Source organism: Mirounga leonina, unplaced genomic scaffold (assembly GCF_011800145.1).
Source record: "Mirounga leonina isolate KUSES-001 unplaced genomic scaffold, KU_Mleo_1.0 Mir_178, whole genome shotgun sequence".
Lineage (NCBI taxonomy): Eukaryota > Metazoa > Chordata > Mammalia > Carnivora > Phocidae > Mirounga > Mirounga leonina.
Window position 1 is genome coordinate 7,438,303 of NW_023270464.1, and position 18,872 is coordinate 7,457,174.

At 43.4% G+C, this 18,872-nt stretch overlaps 1 protein-coding gene across 1 annotated transcript in view; it reads left to right on the forward strand.

Annotated features, from left to right (window-relative positions):
* The window catches only part of TRPM1 (transient receptor potential cation channel subfamily M member 1), a 78,542-nt gene that overhangs the window by 9,973 nt on the left and 49,697 nt on the right, over positions 1-18,872 (forward strand). The window contains exons 7-14 of the mRNA XM_035024321.1: positions 182-305; positions 1,308-1,380; positions 2,306-2,406; positions 10,411-10,584; positions 11,754-11,888; positions 12,663-12,713; positions 15,035-15,175; positions 16,104-16,133. Coding sequence (XP_034880212.1) covers positions 182-305; positions 1,308-1,380; positions 2,306-2,406; positions 10,411-10,584; positions 11,754-11,888; positions 12,663-12,713; positions 15,035-15,175; positions 16,104-16,133 — 829 coding nt within the window. The remainder of the gene's footprint in view (positions 1-181; positions 306-1,307; positions 1,381-2,305; positions 2,407-10,410; positions 10,585-11,753; positions 11,889-12,662; positions 12,714-15,034; positions 15,176-16,103; positions 16,134-18,872) is intronic.

The following is an 18,872-nucleotide window of genomic DNA, read 5'->3' on the forward strand; positions in this document are numbered from 1 at the left end:
AATTTAGGACACGTGTGAATGCAGTTTTTGACTGCAGTCCCTTTTTGTCTACTACCCTGGGATTCCCTCCAATGGTAAAGATTCAAGTCAAAGACACGAGACGGACATAGAGCTGTCTGATTTACTCCCGTACAGATTTAACTCGTGCTGTTTTCTTCCCTTTCGCGTTTCCTTTGAACAGGGTAATAAGTGAATCCCTCAAGGATCAGCTTCTAGTTACCATTCAGAAAACATTTAATTACAACAAGACCCAATCGCATCAGCTGTTTGCAATTATAATGGAGTGCATGAAAAAGAAAGAACTCGTAAGTGTCTTGAGTTTATTTCCAAACCAGCTCCACAGAGAGAGTTATGTTTCCTTGCTAATTCTACCCATGTGTGCATGATGGACTTGTTCATATTTTAGTTTAGGCTTGGCCAAGGGGCAGTTCACAAATCCCTACCAAACTGGCTGTTTTGCCCATGTGATGGAAGCAGAACACGCATGCGCAGAGGAGGGACCCGGGTGCTTTCAGATCTTAGCAAACGTCAGGTGACACCATGCCACCCACATCACACCCGTTCTGAGGTTTATGACATTAATCATATGTAAAGGCTTGAGGGGTGACAGACACACCCTCTTAGGTGTGCTTACAAAATTCTGTTCCTTCACTTTCCAAATACAGTAATTATTTCCCACTCCTTGCCCTCCCGAATTATGCTGGTAGGAGAAGACACTCATAAGGCAGCCCCTTAAAATTCTAAATCTACAAATTTCCTACGAATGGAGCATGTTTCTGAGTAGAAATGATTGTGTCATCTCTGGTAGCGATTTAGAGATTGGAGTACATAGATCCTGAATGGGCTTTTTCCTCTTGAGGGTGTTGAAGCAGATTGGGTAAAATAATAAAATAGGGATCCAGGCAAGGACTCAGAGCCTGGATGGGCAATGCTGGCCCTCGTGGAAATGAAAAGCACCTGGTTTAAAATTATTGCACTCTCAGAATCATTGCATCACACGTCAGGCTCTATGGTCCTTTTTTTTTTTTTAAGATTTTATTTATTTATTTGACAGAGAGAGACACAGCGAGAGAGGGACCACAAGCAGGGGGAGTGGGAGAGGGAGAAGCAGGCTTCCGCCGAGCAGGGAGCCCAACGCCGGGCTCCATCCCAGGACCCCGGGATCATGATCTGAGCCAAAGGCAGATGCTCAATGACTGAGCCATCCAGGCGCCCTTCTATGGTCCTTTTTTTAAAAAACACCCCAGTTCTCCCTTTCATTTTCAACTTGGCTTTACCTAGTCTTTTCATGATTAACCCGTTTTCAGGTCACCGTGTTTAGGATGGGTGCCGAGGGTCAGCAAGACATCGAGATGGCAATTTTAACTGCCCTGTTGAAAGGTGAGCTCTCAGGAAAGAGTGACTCCTGGCCTCTTGGTGCTGGCCTAGCCTGGGGCTTTGCTCATGGCCAGGAAACCCCACTCCCTCTTCTGCCAGGAACTGTGTCTATTGGTAGATAGAATCCCCAGCCCACCAGGCTGCCTAGAGTTATCTCAGTATAATGTCATGGAGAATGACAAAGTTCATGATGGGTTTCCCGGGAAGGTGTGTTTTTTGTTGGTGCCAATGGCCCGTGATGGCTGAAGGCAGACCAGTTTCTATTCGTCTATCATTAAAGGGTTTCCTCATAGAGGTGACCACGAACCATTTTTCATTTGTTATCACTGCATCCCACAGGGTTGTGTTCAATTTCCCCATCCCGCTCCTAATAACAGGCTGCGACCTGGCCACTCATGGGGTCGCTTTAGGACACACATTTCCTCCATGCCTCTTGGCTATTCTGGGACAATAAGGGAGCAGGGAGGAGAGAGGAGAATGTCACCATCAGGCCAGAGGCCTGGTAGTCCTGTGCTGGTCTCCCTGCCGCTGGGGGCTCTTGCTCTTGGCCTGTACTCACCTTTGGTTTGGAGGGGCAACACCTCTTGCCCTGGCCTGGCAGATGCCAGGGCAGTCCCAGGGCTCCTGCCCTCTTGCAGATGAGGGTCCTGGAGTCACCGGGTACCTCCTCTGTCCCTTCTAGGGAGACCAAGCCAAGTAGGCGTGGAAAGAGGTTGCCCCCAACCTCCTCCCAGGCAACTCTTTGAGAACATGAACTTCTTAGCTTTGGGGCCTGAGTAGTCACTCAGGCACAAGAGAAAAGACAAGAGTGCTTGGTTCCAGGCTGGTGTGAGCCAACCCAGGGAAGCCCGTGCTCACCACCCAGCACCTGCCAAACCAGGGCGGTCCAGGCCTGGAGTGAGAAAAGCCTCGTTTCTTGCCTTTCCAGGAACAAACGCATCGGCCCCAGACCAGCTGAGCTTGGCACTGGCTTGGAACCGCGTCGACATAGCACGAAGCCAGATCTTTGTCTTTGGGCCCCACTGGCCGGTGAAAATAAGTGTTTTTCATGTTATACCATTTACCATGACCTTGTACAGATGATATATTAGTATGTTCTCCCTCATGACACAGATCTTAGGAAATTATCTGGGGTTTCTGATGATCCCATGTATAATCATTAGAATCATTAGGAGCTGTTGCTGTTTAACTTCAAAGAACCAGCAAGAAGAGCCTACTAGCAGTAGTTACAGATTCAAATCAGTGCTCTTGAAGAAATAAAGAGTAAATATTTTATCTTCGCTGGTGAAAAGTGGGGCTTACCCTTTTCAAGAAAAAGAAGAAAGAAGATAGCCCATTAAAATTAAATACAATGATTGCATTGACAGCATTTTTTTAAAAATTCAGTTCCATGGTACCCTGGAGGCCTAGAGAATCCTCTGTGTGTGTGTGTGTGTGTGTGTGTGGTCTTTGGGGTGTGGGGTGTATGAGTCTGTGTGTAGCATGTATGTGGGTATATGTTATGTGGGTGTGGTGTGCTATGTAGTGTGATGTGCATGTATGGTTTAGTGTGTGTGTGATATATATCTGGGGTATCTGTGTGTGTGTGATATGTGTAATGTGTGAGAGGATGTTCGTGTGTGTGATATGGTTGTATATGTGGGGGTGGTGGGGGGATGTGTGCAGAATAAGCATATGTGGTAAACAGCTCTAGGCTTTCTTACTTCCTGATGGTTCCATTCTCATGCCAGCCTATTTTCATCTCATGAATGCAATACCTGAGGATACAAATTGGATTTTTGTAAGTCCTCTTCTGTTCCCTAAATTATCTCTGTTTTTCTCCCTGGTCAGCTGCTCCCATGAAGTTCATTTTGTCTTTTTCTGTTGCAGACCTTGGCCTGTCCATCCCCATTTCAGAGTGAGGGATGAGACTAATTAGTGTAGGAAGCCTACTTTGTCACCGAACAGCTTTGCTTTGCCCTGTGCAGATTGGAACAGACTAGTGAAGCTCTGGGCCTCTCTAAGCAGGTCCCTCCAATTCTTTAGCAGCTATTCTTGAGTTTCTGCCTGGGGATGAAGCCCAGGAATGCTATTATTCTGCACCTGCCCACTGGGCTGGTGGCCTGGCACACAAGAGGGGATGAGTGGTCTCCTGCTCTGTAGACAGTCCCTCCACTAATCACCATGCTTTCCACCCATCACTAACTCTCATTCTTTAAAAATCTAGTCCCACCTCGACTGCTACCTCCACGTTACTCCTTCTGGGCTTCAGCTTCCTCTCCATGGTTTTCACTGCCCATCGGTATTTCCAGAAATTTGCTTTTTTTTGTTTTTAAGATTTTATTTATTTATTTGAGAGAGAGAGAATGAGAGACAGAGAGCATGAGAGGGAGGAGGGTCAGAGGGAGAAGCAGACTCCCCGCCGAGCAGGGAGCCCGATGCGGGACTCGATCCCGGGACTCCAGGATCATGACCTGAGCCGAAGGCAGTCGCTTAACCAACTGAGCCACCCAGGCGCCCTCCAGAAATTTGTTAATAGCTCTTGTCTGCCTATTCTTGAAATATATTTTTCTCTCTCATTTTCTCTCTTCTGCAGTCATTTCCATGGGGAGAGAGTGCAAGCAGGAGACGTGATCAAGACTGCAACCTGGAACCAAAATCCTTCTGTCTCCCCACAATGCAGTATATGGTCTCCAAAATCTTCCTTTAATGGTTGAAGCACTCGATTAACTATGTGGCTGTGAATCTATAGTTTTTCTAGAATTCTTGACATAATAGAGAACTCATGGTAGGGAGGACTTGATAATTACTACATGACAAAGCAATCTTAGGTCTGATTTGTTGTATTTTACTAGTCAATATTCTTCTATCTAGATTTTTTGTTAAGTACAAAAATCAAAACTGTCCCAACAAAACTCTTTGTTAAAAGGTTTTGTTAAAAACAACAACAGCAGAGAGAGAGGGAGTATTTTGATATGTACATATAACAAGGTAATTTATTTATATTGAGTCTCAAAAACTTAGACTAGCAATTTTTTTAAGGGAATAGGCCAAACTCAGTCTGAGCATCCAAGAGCAAGGTTTGGGGTGTGGGATGTGGGGATCTCTAGACCACTGCCCATTTTAAAGACAAAAATCTACAAGCCTTAGCCAGTCTCACCGAGATTTTTGAAACAGAAAGAAATGTCTGCTTAATTTTCAGGATGAGAACTATTTAATTGGCTACCATCTGTAGGCAAGGGCTTGCCCTTGGTAAAACACATGAACTAGAATCTTAAATTCAAAGTAGAAATTGATAATAATGCCTGATGTTTAGATCATACACTGTGCTTTACCCCATGTGTTCACATCCATAAGCATTACAGCCTTCACAACTCTGAAATAGATCTGATTGTCCTCATTTTATAGTTTGAAAAAAAATTGGTGCTCCCAAGAGGTTAAACGTATTTTCCCAAGTTTACTCATCATACTTCTAAATAGCATATAGATCAGAGAAGAAGTCTCAAGAGAAATTTTAAAATATTTTCAACTAAATGAAAATGAAAATACAACTTACCAAAATTTGTGGGAAGCAGCAAAGGCACTGCTTAGAGGGAAATTTCTAGCATTGAATGCATATATTAGAATAAAAGTTAAAGCACAAATCAATAACATTGAAAACATGAAATCAATAGAGAAAATCAACAAAACCAAATCTAGTTATTTGAAAAGATCAATAAAATTAATAAGCCTCTAGCCAGGCTAACGGAGAATACTAATATCAAAAATGAAAGCAGGAACATCAATACAGACCCCATGGACATTAAAAGGATAATAAATGAATATTATGAACAACATCCCCAGCAAGTGATTGTTTAACCTGTATTTGAGGCTGCAAAGAGGAATTTCCTCTCTCCAGTCATGGTCCATGCCATCCCATATCCTTTTAAAAGAGTAGTGCCTTGGGGCGCCTAGGTGGCTCAGTCGTTAAGCGTTTGCCTTTGGCTCAGGTCATGATCCCAGCGTCCTGGGATCAAGCCCCACATCGGGCTCTCTGCTCCGCAGGAAGCCTGCTTCTCCCTCTCCCATTCCCCCTGCTTGTGTTCCCTCTCTCGCTGTGTCTCTCTCTGTCAAATAAATAAATAAAATCTTAAAAAAAAAAAAAAAAGAGTAGTGCCCACAAATTAACACCTTGTGCAGCCCAGAGTATGACTGCCACTTGCCTTGTTCTGAAGCTACGCTTCTGGTAATACAGCAATATATAATCATTCACTTGTACTAAGTTTCCACCTGCAGAAATTCCCAAGAGTTGTATCATGCTCACACCTGATAAACCACACCTTGCAGTTCTGAGGTTAGCTGTTCTTGGGCCCAGGTGGGCCCGGGTGGAAGACATCATTCCTTGTTACATCTCAACTTGATAGATTCAGTCCATCTTGTCAACCTATCAAAATATTTAAAATTGAAATTATGTCGCTCAATGTACTTACTATCTCACTTTCCTCTCAGCCTACTCAAATGCTACAAGACCTTACCTACCCTGATTCCTCCAGAATGGCTGTTTTCAAGGTATTCTAGTTAGAAGAGCCCTTTCTACAAGTGGCATCTTGAGTAGAGCAGCAACATACATAGTAGGTAAGAGCCCACCCAGTTGGCCACCTCCCCCCAGGCAGCGCCTGAAGCCTCTCCTCAAAATAAAGAATTCTACTGCCTCAGGCTAAAAGCTACCCCTCTAAGATTACCAACCATGCTCTTAGAATCCTAGGGTATAACCCTTGAAGGAAGAATGGGTGAGCTTGTTTGAGCATCTAGGAATTCTCTCACGATGCCTGACCACATCTACTCCATCTTTAATTCTCTCCAGTGGCAAAGACAGAAGTTAAAAGAGAAGAGGAGGGATTCTGCTCTTCTCATTCACCCAGCAGCAACAAATGGTAGAACTAATCTCTTCTTTGGCTTTCTTGAACCAAACCAAACTTTTTTTTTTTTAAAAATCTATGTTTTTACTCATTCATTTACTTAACAAATTTTGTTCAACAACTTCTGGTGTGCCAGGCCACTGTGCTAAGTTCTGGGGACACAGGGATGAATAAAACAGACCTGCCACAGCCCTTACAGAACTCTCTGTGTGGTGTTGGTAAGGACATGGTGTGGGAGGGAGGACAAGAAAAGGGAGGCAGACAAGAAACACATAATCAAATGAATAAATATTGGATCATAAATTATAGTAATTGCTAAGAAGGAAAAATGCACATTTCCATGAGACAGAACGTGGGGGATGGGAGGGCTACTTTTTTATTGAGACACCAGGCAAGACCTTGCTGGAAAAGTAGAACTAACACTGAGACCTAACAGGTGACTAGATGCTGACTGGTGAAGACTGAGGGGTGAGCCCCTTCCATACAGAGAGAAGAGCATGTAAAGGGCCTGAGGCAAGAAAGAACTGGACATTTTCAAATAATTTATTGAAGAGAGAAAAAAGGCCAGTGTGGCTGAAATGCAGAGTGAGCAGGGGGTGACTCGGGAGGAGGCTGCAAGTCAACCAGGAGCAGTGCATTACAGAGTACTGCAGACCAGGTATAGGACAGAGGCTGGGGCCAAGAGCTTGGGGAACAACTTAAGGACTTTTCTTTTTTTGAGCAACAATAAACACACATTGTCCATGGGTCAGGAATTTGGGAATGGCTCAGCTGGATAGTTCAGGCTCAGGGGCTCTCATGAGATTGTAATTAAGCAATAGACTTGGGCTGCTGTAATTTGAAGGCTTGACTGGGGCTGGAGGATCCTCTTCAGGATGGCTCACAGAATAGTTGGCAAGCTGATGCTGGTTGTTGACCTCAGTTTCTCCCCACATGAACTCTCCATAGGGATGCTTGAAGCTCTTCACAATAGGATGGCTGGCAATTTTTGCTCTTCCTTCCAGTCTTTCACCCTTTGTTACCTCAACTGCTATATCATCCTGTTTTTGCTTTTTTTTTTTTTTTTCACCCAATCTGCTTCTTGTGGTAAAATACATTTTTTTTTAAGATTTTATTTATTTATTTGAAAGAGAGAGAGCACAAGTAGGGGGAGCAGCAAGGGGAAGGAGAGGGAGAAGCAGGCTCACCGAGCAGGGAGGCCAATGCAGGGCTCAATCCCAGGACCCTGGGATCATGACCTGAGCCAAAGGCAGACACTTAATGACTGAACCACCCAGGAGCCCCTATTGTGGTAAAAGACATTTAAATAAAATTTAGCATCTTAAACCTTTTGAAGAGTACAGTTCAGTGGCATTAAATACATGCCCATTGTGGTACAAACATCACCATCCATCCACAGATTCTTCATCTTGTAAAACTAAAATTCTATACTTGGGAAACAATAACTCCCCATTTCCTATTTCCCCCAGCCCCTGGCACCCCATTCTACTGTCACTATGAATTTGACCACTTTAAATACCTCATACAAGTGAAACCATACAGTATTTATCCTTTTGTGACTGACATATTTCACTTAGCTTAATATACTCAAGGTTCATTTCTGTTCTGGTATGTATTAGGATTTCGTTCCTTTCCAAGGCTTAATCATATTCTGTTGTATGTATAGACCACATTTTCTTATCCATTCATCCATCAGTGGACACTTGGGTTACTTCCACATTTTGGCTATTTTTAATAACACTGCTGTGAACATGGGTGCACAAATACCTCTTTGAGACCCTGTTTTCAATTATTTTGGATATATACCCAGAAATGGAATTGCTGGATCATATGGTTATTCTATTTTTAATTTTCTTGAGGAGCTGCCAAACTTTTTGATGGCAGCTGCACCATTTTACATTTCCTCCAACAGTGCACAAGGATTCCAGTTTTGCCACATTCTTGCCATCACTTGTTTTTGATAGGGGTCCTCTCATTGTGGTTTTGATTTGCATTTCTTTAATGATTAATGATGTTGAGCATCTTTTCTTGTACTTGGGCATTTGCAGATATTCTTTTAAGAAATGCCTATTCAAGTTCTTTTCTTGATTTTGAGTCAGTCTGGATTTTGTTGTTGTCGAGTTTTAGGAGTTTTCTATAAATTCTAGATATTAATCTCTTATCAGATATGTGATTTGCAAATATGTTCTTCATTAGGTGTGTTGCCTTTACTTCGTTGATACTCTCTGTGAATGCACAAGTTGTTAATTTTGATGAAGTCTCATTTGCCTATTTTTTCTTTCACTGCCTTTGGCACCATATCCAAGAAGTCATTGTCACATCCAATGTCATGAAGCTTTGCCTTAGTTTTTCTTCCAAAAGATTTGTAGTTTTAACTTTTACATTTAGATTTTTGACCCATTTTGGGTTAATTTTTATATAGGACATTAGATAGGGTCCAGCTTCATTCTTTTATGTGTGAATGTCCAGTTTTCCCAGCACCATTTGTTGAATGCTGTGTCACAGTTTCCCTGAGGATTATAATAGTCTTGTCTGCATGAGGAATCAGCCAGGACATTCATCCACATCTATGTGCTGACCAGGAACCACACAAACATGCATGGTGTCCTCAATATGATCTCTGCCCTGCCCTACTTAAGGATTTTAAGCAGAAGAGTTACATGGTCTCATTTACATTTTTAGGATCATTCTGGATTTAATGCGGAAAATGCATTGGATGGGTACAATGGCAGATGGGAGGAGCCCTGTTAATAGGCTACTGAAGTAATTCAGGAGAGAGACATCACCTTGGGCTGGAGCAGAAGCAGGGAAGTCAAGAATGGGACAGAATAAAGCAATATTTAGCATTAAACACAATTGCACTTCGAGATAGATTAATCATGGAGGAGGGCAGTGTGGGGAGTGAGATGTCAGCAATCACCCTCAATTCTCTGGCTTGCCACTTCACTGAGTTAAAGGACACTGGAAGATGAACAGGTTGAAGGGAATGGTTTTGAGTGTGGATTTGGACATTATGAGCTGAAAGATCAGGCTGGGAGACATCCAGGTGGAGGTGCTAAGTTGGCAGCAGGAACTCTAGGAAGAGACGCAGACTGAGGCTAGAAAGGACAGGTCATGTGCAAATACATGGGGACCAGCAGTATGGGCCTCGATAAGGTTGTTGAGGGAGAGTACGGAAGAAAGGAAGGCAGCTGAGGACAGAGCCCTAAAGAGCCTCAGCATTTACAGCCTGTGCTAAGAAGCAGTGGCCTGATAGGAAAGCCGGAGCATGCAGACAGCAGAGTCAGATGCGCTAAGAGCCCAGCATAAGGACTGGGAAACACTCGTGGGGTGGCACCAGAACAGCCATCCATGGCCATGGCCAGAGCCATGGACAGATGGGAAGAAGCAGCATGGAGTACATGGAGCAGAGCGTGGGAAGGGACGGGATGGAGATTTGCATGCAGTTCACCAGAAGAGTTTGGCCAGAGGCCACGGCGAGTCTGGCGAGATATGACAGCAGGTGGGAGTCAGCTTTGTTTCAATGTTGGTGTCTGCACCAGGGCCAGATCCCCCATCACCACATGCATGTTCTCCAGGTGACCGGAAGACAGGCCCAGGGGCCAGCTCCCACTTCTGCACTCCCTCCTGTTCTGAGTGGAGCACATTCTTCCCTTGATGCGTTCAGCATATCACCACATTGCACACACCTCAGTAACACCCAGGAGGACTTTTTCATCCACCAGTAAGCTCAGTCACAGTTCTACGCAAACAGGCCTCCTCAGGTATACCAGATGTACCCATTGTCTGAGATCCCTTCACAGGCATTTTCTCCTCTCTATTAGCAACTTCCCTTTGGTGCATACCTCTCAGCAATAACACGCCTGAATCAAAATGTCAACCACTTTAAGTACATAAGTGTGCTTCATCAAGCCCGTAAGTAACAGTGGTTCATGGTATCAGGGCCTCCTGCAGGCGGCAGGCCTGCAATGGCTGAGTGTGTGCATGCACGTGTATGTATGTGTGTGCACGTGTGTGCATGTTTGTGCCTGGGTGCCTGTGTGCTTCTATGTGCATGCAGGCGCATGTGCACGTGCGTGTGCACCCAGAGGTGAGGGGGGCCCGTGGGACAAGGGGCAGCTTTAACATCTTTTCCCATCTCTGCTGTGGACTGCAGCCCCTGGGAAGCCTGGCGCCCCCGACGGATAACAAGGTCGCGGAGAAGGATAAGAAGCCTCCAACAGCAACCACCAAGGGGGGAAGAGGGAAAGGAAAAGGCAAGAAGAAAGGGAAAGTGAAAGAGGAGGTGGAGGAAGAAACCGACCCCCGGAAGATCGAGCTGCTGAACTGGGTACGTGCAGCCTTTGCTCCCCTTTCCCAGGATCACAGCAGTCACAAGTGGGTCACCCTCTTTCTCCAGGGAAAGGGGCAGTCCCTGTCGCCTTTGCTTCAGCCCCACACAGTCCCTGGGTCCCGGGAGGCAGTAGCAGGGCACTAATGGGATATGTCAATATTTCAAAAGGCAATGGTAGGTTTCACAAACACCAGACTTTCCTGCTCTGTGGGAGAACGAAGCCACTCAGGGAGGTGCCCAACATGGGCTCGCTCTGCCTTGCAGACACGTAGATGTTTGATGCCTGAAAATATGGAAAAAAACCCAATTATTATAAAACAAACACAGTTCAGGGAACAGAAGAAGGAGCCTACGACTGGGATGTGCAGGTAACAGCACTCATCTGGGCCGGGAGGCTGAACCACACACTGCACAGTGCTCCTGGCTTGCTGCTCTGAGGACACAGTCAGGAAGGTGCTGGGCTTCTGCGGTGACATGTGACGGGCATTGTCATGGCCACTAACCCTGGTGGCATGCTGCATGCCCCCAAGTTCCAGCCGGCTACCATGCAGGCATCCTCAGTCGGAAGACAAACTCTCCCCAGCTGCTCTCTCCAGAAGGCTCCACATTACACTGAATGCTGTCGGTTCCATCATTTTTAAAGGACAGAGGCACACGCAATAGACAATGGTGTATAAAATATTACAATCCACCGCCTCAAAATACATCGTTTATGGAGTCCAGAGCTTGGAGGTTCAAGTACTGATTGTCGTTGCATTTTGCAAAGAATGCTACAGCTTATGTGGTTTTTCTTTCCCATCTTTATTTCAAAAGAGAAGCAAATAAATTCAATTTTAATTAAAACAAAACTGAAACTGGGGAGAGCAGCCATTTTGGCTGTAATTTTGAATCCCCTTCAATTTGTTTTAAAGAGGAGAGAAGGATTTACTTTTCTCCTTTTATCAAGCTTTGATACTTTGATAGGCAAGGTAGGGGCCAAACGGAGAAAAAAGAGGGGAGATGGGGTGTATTTACTCAAGACAAACAGCAAAGAGAACCAGGTTCAGCATGCTCTAGGGTCTGGGGGAGGGGGGTCAGACTGCGTTTTCCCAGATGCTTCCAGTCTGCCTCTTGCTGGAGTCCCTCTGAGAAGCCACTCAGCAGCTCCCTCTTGTTGCTTCGTTCAGGTCAATGCTCTGGAACAAGCCATGCTGGATGCTTTAGTCTTAGATCGAGTGGACTTCGTGAAGCTCCTGATTGAAAACGGAGTGAATATGCAGCACTTTCTCACCATTCCAAGGCTGGAAGAGCTTTACAATACAGTGAGTGTTCTAGAAGGAGGGAGGGCAGAGGGGGAGCTAGCCATCTGATTATATTTATCACCAGTGCATATTTTGCATAAATGCCCTTAGATAAGCGCAGACTCCCTGGAACACTAGTTTCAGCTGGGAGGCCCATCATTTAATGGCAGGTGGCTATTCTCACCCATGCTGGCCACTGCTTAGGTTCACGCCACGCCTCACCAGACAGCTGCAGTAAGAACTCAGGTGCAGTATATGAAGACTAGTTTATACAAAGAGGGAATCTAGCTTCCTAAATCATTAGCAGAGTGAAAAGTTACCGGGGTGAGCAGTTCCTTGGGACCCCCACTTTTTTAAGCAGCTTCAGTGAAAAATGTACAAATAAGCTTTCACAGCAAAGAGCTCCACTATCTGAGAATGCAAGTATACAGGCGAAATCCTCTTGGCGTATGTTATTACAATGTGATTTTGAGAATTTACATTCCCTGTCTCCATTCTAAAATTTCCCATAGTGAAAATGGTCCTCAGCAGTTGTTTGATCCTTGCTGAAGTTTTCACACAATATTGCACACCATAAGATGCTCTTTAAAATAATTCAATAGAAAGTAGTTAACATATTTTTGAACGTGTTGATACTTCTTAACCACAACCAGTCCTATCTTGTAAAATAAATATACTGATAGTGGGTTACATTCCAGTTCTCACAAGTCATTAATTCTATAGAGTAGGGTAAGATTTAGCTCCAAGAGTTCAAGAGAAACATGTATTTAATATGGCTGAATGCTTCTCTTTCAGAGGCTGGGTCCACCAAACACACTTCATTTGCTGGTGAGGGATGTGAAAAAGGTCAGTCTGCCATTTTGATATTCTTACCCAATGGCATCTTTCAATAAGACATTTTATAAAGCAATTTTTACATTTCTAAAATGTGTTGTCATCTTATTGACGTCATCAGAAATAATGAACTCCTCTCTCCATAAAAGAGTTTACTTAAAACTAATATATATATATTTATCTTTTCTAAGTTTCACGTTCATCCCCACACATGTAAGGCTCGTGTTGAATGACAGTTTGGTTATGGCACCTTGGCACCATCTCCAACGCCTGGGGCAACAGCCCAGGGAGGTGTCATCTTACCGCTGACCTGAGTCTCCATCTGTCCGTGGAGCCTCATGTTCTGTATCTACTTTAAGATCCGCTGCTCACTCCTTCACTGAGCCAGTTTCCAGAAGGAACATGCGTCCTGTCACTGTGTGTGTTCTGCGGAGTGAAGCGGTTGTTCTTCCTGTCCTTTCATTAGTGAGTGATAGATGTTTTCCCCCCTTTCCACTGCTACTAACTACTTACAGTCCGTGTTCTTGTAGGATCTCGTTCACTCACTGTCCTGTCATGTCGCCACAGGCTAGAGGATTAGATTGAGTTATCGTGTGAGTGATTCATTTCTCTAGGATGCTGTCCCTGGCTTGCAAAGTGTGGGACGTGTATTCATATTCTGAGCAAGAGAAAATAATTCAAATGAAAGAATAGAGTTTCCAGAGTCCTAGATAGTCAGGCCATCCTTTACACAAATGTCTACTTCTAAGAATACAAGAATTCAGCTTCTACAGATACTCACTGGATCAGTGCCTTATCAGTGGATCCCGGAACCAAGAGGGACTAGTGCCCTTGCTTCCTCCATTAGGAATCTGATTTCCCAGATTTCTTAGATTAGGAAGAGCACACATTCAAAAGCCACAGCTACCCAAGTTCAGACCCAACCATTTCTCACCTAAATGGCTTTAAGAATCCTCTTTCCCCCTCCAACCCCACACCCCCTGACCATCCCAGTCACAGGACTCCCTGATTTAAAATCCTCCAAAATCTCATGAAATTCAAGGTCTTCTAAGAAAATAGTACCCCACTGGGCCTAGGTCCATCAATATCCCCTACTCTTTCCCGTCACATCCCCACCATGGGGTACACATGCCAGACTCTCTGGGGCTCACAGAGTGGGCTATGCCTTGCTCCTGTCTGCAGGGCCCTTCCTCTTTGTCCCCTGCAGTTTCTGCTCCTCCTGCTCCTAGCTACCTCAGATGTGCCTCCTACAGGAAGTCCCTGCTTACCCTCCCACCCGCCCAGAGTTCAGGAGTTCAGGCCCAAACTCGCTGTTTGTGGCTTTGCCCCTCCTCTGGAACAGTGAGCTCCCTGAGGGCAGAGACGCATCTCCTTGTGTCTGCAAATGGAATCCCTGACATGGGGAAGGATCACGATAGGAGCTGAACAAACTTGTTAATGCCTGAGTGAAGTATTTGGTAAATGTGGCTAGTTCTAAAGTAAAGGGAGGACATTTGGAATGTGTAATCTCCATGCGATGGACCCTGGGTTCCCACCATCATTTCAGCCATGTGAAATTAAACAAGCAATAATACATAGCACCCCCCCCCCAAAAAAATCCTTACAATCGACTGGTCCTGGGTAAGTCAGCTGTCCAGGGACATGAATGACTGGCCAACATCGTCTCAACATACCCTGTTGTATTTTGTTGCAACCCTCTGCCCCTTCACTGACTCCCAGTCACACCAGATATTTTGTGGAGTTTGTGTTCTTACTGAAATCGGAGGGGGTCCCCCAGAAATTCACAGGGCACCATGTGGAGCTTTCTCTAAGAAATTCCCAGCCCCAGGGATACTCTGTCTTCCCACTGCCTCCCGTGGAGTCCTCCTTCCTGTCATGTGGGTCACTTCCTCCGTTAGCATGAAATCTGGACTCCAGGCTCCTGAAGCAGGCTTCTCCCCTGCAAGCAGCTATGAAAACACCTTCTCAACACAACTCATCTGCTCTCACAAAGGAGGTCCCAGGCCAGGTGCACCATATCTCCTCTACATCTGCACGTGCACACTGCAGGCCGTTTTGAATCAGCCCACGGACAAGCCTAGGGCTCTACCCTGCAGTCTCATGGGTTTCTAACTCTTCTCACTGAGAAAGTTAAAACCATTTTCTGAAGTATGGCTTGCCCCTTCTTCTCCCTCAGTCATATGGTAATGGACTGAATATTGTTTAATGCTCCATTCCATACATCAACACCCAAGTGGTGGCCAGGAATGGCCCCTTACGCCCAAGGTGTGTGATGAAGACCACACTTGGAATGCATTCTTGCAGGGCCTGAGACACGGCTTCTTTTCTTCCAGGGCAACCTGCCACCGGATTACCATATCAGCCTCATCGACATAGGGCTTGTGCTGGAGTACCTCATGGGCGGGGCGTACCGCTGCAATTATACTCGGAAGAGCTTTCGGACCCTTTACAACAACTTGTTTGGACCTAAGAGGGTAGAACAAAATGAACTTGTGATGTTCTATGGTCTCTTGCCTTTCTTTCCAATATAACTCAGCCTGTTCAAAGCCAAGTTCAAGCGTTGGTGGTATAGCGGTTAGCATAGCTGCCTTCCAAAGCCAAGTTCATCACCCCATCCCCAAGTGCACCTGTCCTTCCTCCTCTAGGGGGAGGGGCTAGGGGTGAGGCTGCACAGTCCCTAGAGTTGCCCATGTTTCACCCAGAGCCTTTACCCTCTTAGCAAGGCAGGCCCTCGCCCATCAATTACATCTGCCTCCTGTCCTTTGTCTATAACAGGCTTCCTCCCGGACTCCCTTGTCTCTGCCCTCTCCAATCCATCCTACTGCTGTAGTCACCTTCATCTTCCAAAGCAAGGGACCGTGCCCTCCCTGCTCAGATACTTACAGTGCTCCCCACCACCTGAGGAATCACCACCAAGCTCATTATTACAGCATCCAAGGCTCTCTGACAGCCTGAGAACTGTCCCACACTGTCATGGGAGACCACAAACCTCTGCCAAAATCAAATTGTACTACTGTACCAGCCATGTCTTTCCCCTGATCAAAATTCCACGCATATCGCAAGCCCAACTCAAATGTCAGATCTTCCATGAAGGCCTCCTCTCTCGCCCCCCACATAGAGCCCCGTAAGCTCCGTTAGTTAGTGAACCTCTGGTTCTACCTGGAATAAGGATCACGTGTCTGCACATCTTTCTCCTTAACTGACTTTGCCTGTCCAGAAGCAGTTTCCATATTATAGCATTTCCTTTCCTTGGGTATTGCCCTTCATTGTTAATGATGCAAAGTACTTTTTAACCCAGGATTCTGTCCCTTACTAACAACACAGCTAACGTACTACTAACGTGACCACTGCTACCATTACTTATCTGATTAAATGAATGTTTTTTCCTCTTTTATTATGCAGCCTAAAGCTCTTAAACTTCTCGGAATGGAAGTAAGTAAGATACGTTTTCATTGGCTTTGTATCTTCATCAAATATATTTAGTCCTCTTTGTGTTGTATTTGTTTAATTTAAAATTGAGGTTGCTTTCCATCTAATGGATCAATCCACTACCCCACACACCAACATGTATTTAGTGTAGTCAAACTATACAAAAGGATAATAAACATTCCAAAAAAGGTAAAAACTACTTAATTCATTTTATAGAGTTAGCAAAACCATAGTTTCAAAAGCAGAGATTAAACATACAAAAAAAAAAACACAAAATCATAAATAATAGCAAAAGGAATTCAGTGGCATATTTTAAAAGTTCCAAATAAGTAATTAAACTCTTCTAAGAATGCGAATATTATTTAATGTTAGTAAGTTTTTAGTATATTGCATCACATCAAGAAGTAAAAGAAGGAAAACAGTGTAACAGCATTTTTCAATAGATGCTAAAGAGGAATTGAAAAACAGATTCCTATTATGTCATGTTAGTCACCATACAATACATCATTAGTTTTTGACGTAGTGATCCACGATTCATTGTTTTTGTATAACACCCAAAATTTTAAAAAATAAAAAAATTAAAAAGTAAATAAACAAAAAGATTTTGGAAAGTTTGGAAGGAAGCTTGAGAGTAATGTGAATCAGTTATTTAATAATAAATAGTAAAGAATACTAATTATAAACTATTAGAAACTGGTGAGTCTTGCTCAATTAAAGAAAGGGTATAACATTAAAAAAAAGAAAAACAGATTCCTTAAACCTGTTTAAAAAGTTTACTAGAAAGAGAGTGAAAAAATAGAATGATAAAATAAAAATACCCTCTGATATGATTAAAATACATGTATACTTCATAGTAAGAGGAAATCTACTACTGAATAGTGGTGCCCTGGCATCATTTTTATTAAAATCAAGAACAGGGCAAGCATGCCCATTATCGTTGGCATCATAATGAACCCCATTAGTTTTTTAAAATCTTCTAGAAATTGTACCATATGAAAAATAAATGTTACAGAAAGAATAAGTAAAAAGTGGAGAAAATAATTACTTAAAAAGAATAGTTAAGAGGGAGAGAAAATGATTAGAGCTTGGGGCGCCTGGATGGCTCAGTCGGTTAAGCATCTGCCTTTGGCTCAGGGCATGATCCCACGTCCGGGATTGAGCCCTGCATTGGGCTCCCTGCTCAGTGGGGAGTCTGATTCTCCCTCTCCCTCTGCCCCTCCTCCCTGCTCGTGCGCACTCTCTCTCTCACTCACTCTCAAATAAATAAATAAAATTTTTAGACTTTCCTAGAAAGTCTAAATTTATTTCATCTAGACTTTCAAATTCATTGGTATAAACCTTTATATTATATTGTTTCAATCTCCTCAATATCTTAGTTATGCACCCTTCTGATTTTTTAAAATTATATCTTCCTTCTTTTTTTATTAACCAAACTGGTCTACATATTTGATTGGTATTTTCGCTGTATCAAGCAACTTTCTTTTTTTTGTTTTTGTTCTTATTAATGTTTGCTTCATCTTTATTCATTCCTTCCATATACTTTCTATAGTTACTGTATTGTTTTTATTGACTCCATTTGAAAGTGAGGTTCACTCATTTTCAATCTTCCCTTTATTGCAATAAACGCATAAAAGGTACAAATTTTTCTCTGAGCATTGTTTTCATGATATCTCACACATTTAGGTAAGTAGAACCTTCATTGCCATTCATTTCTAAATTGTTTATAATTTCCTCTTTAATCCAAGAGCATTTAAAGATTTTTTTTTATTTGAAAGAAAGAGAATACAGGGGGAGGGGTGGGAGGGAGGGGCAGAGGGAGTGGGAGAAGCAGACTCCCCACTGAGCAGGGAGCCCCACTAGGGACTCAATCCCAGGACCCTGGGATCATGCCCTGAGCCAAAGACGCTTAACCGACTGAGCCACCCAGGCGCCCCTAATCCAAGAGCATTTAAAATCCATAAGTGTATTTAAATTTTTCCAGATGCAGACTTTGTTTGTTGTTATCCTACTGTTGTTGATTTCTGGTTTTATTCCTTGATATGTAGACTACATGATTTCTAGTATCTGGAATCTGTTGAGGTAGACAGTCTCAAAGGACTTGGGGTATAATGCCTGGTGGAGTTTTGTTAATGATCCACATATGCTGGAAATATATGTGTATTCTTGGTTTGTTGGGAACATTTCTTACATTTAGCTGTCAGATCAAACTTGGTAATTATGTAATTTAATTTGCTTCTATATTTAGGAACTTTTCAAGTTCATTTCTAAGTGAGGTACGTTCAGGGACTCTTACTGTGATTGTGGATGTATCCATTTCTCTTTATACTTCCAGTTCATATCTTTTGTTATTTTATTGAGTTGTTTCTCTTTTTCTTGTTGATTTGTAGCAGTTTAGGAAAATTAACTCCTTGTTTGTTATATCCTCTCTTTAGCTATCTTAAAACTATTTTAAGAGAATTTACATGCAATTAGTATTTTGATAATATTATATATTATTGAAAGGTAAGCTTAAAGGGCTTCTGTTCTTTAACATTTCAGAGCCGTTTGTGGGTTTTTATTTAATTTGGTATATTATACATATGTATATATATTTTTTAGAGGTGGGGGAGGGCAGAGGGAAAGTCTTAAGCAAGCTCCACTCCCAACATGGAGCCTGACACAGGGCTAATTTGGTATATTCTTGAAAATAAAGCTATGTTTATTTTTAAATTTCTATATGGCAATTTTTAACCTATATAAAAC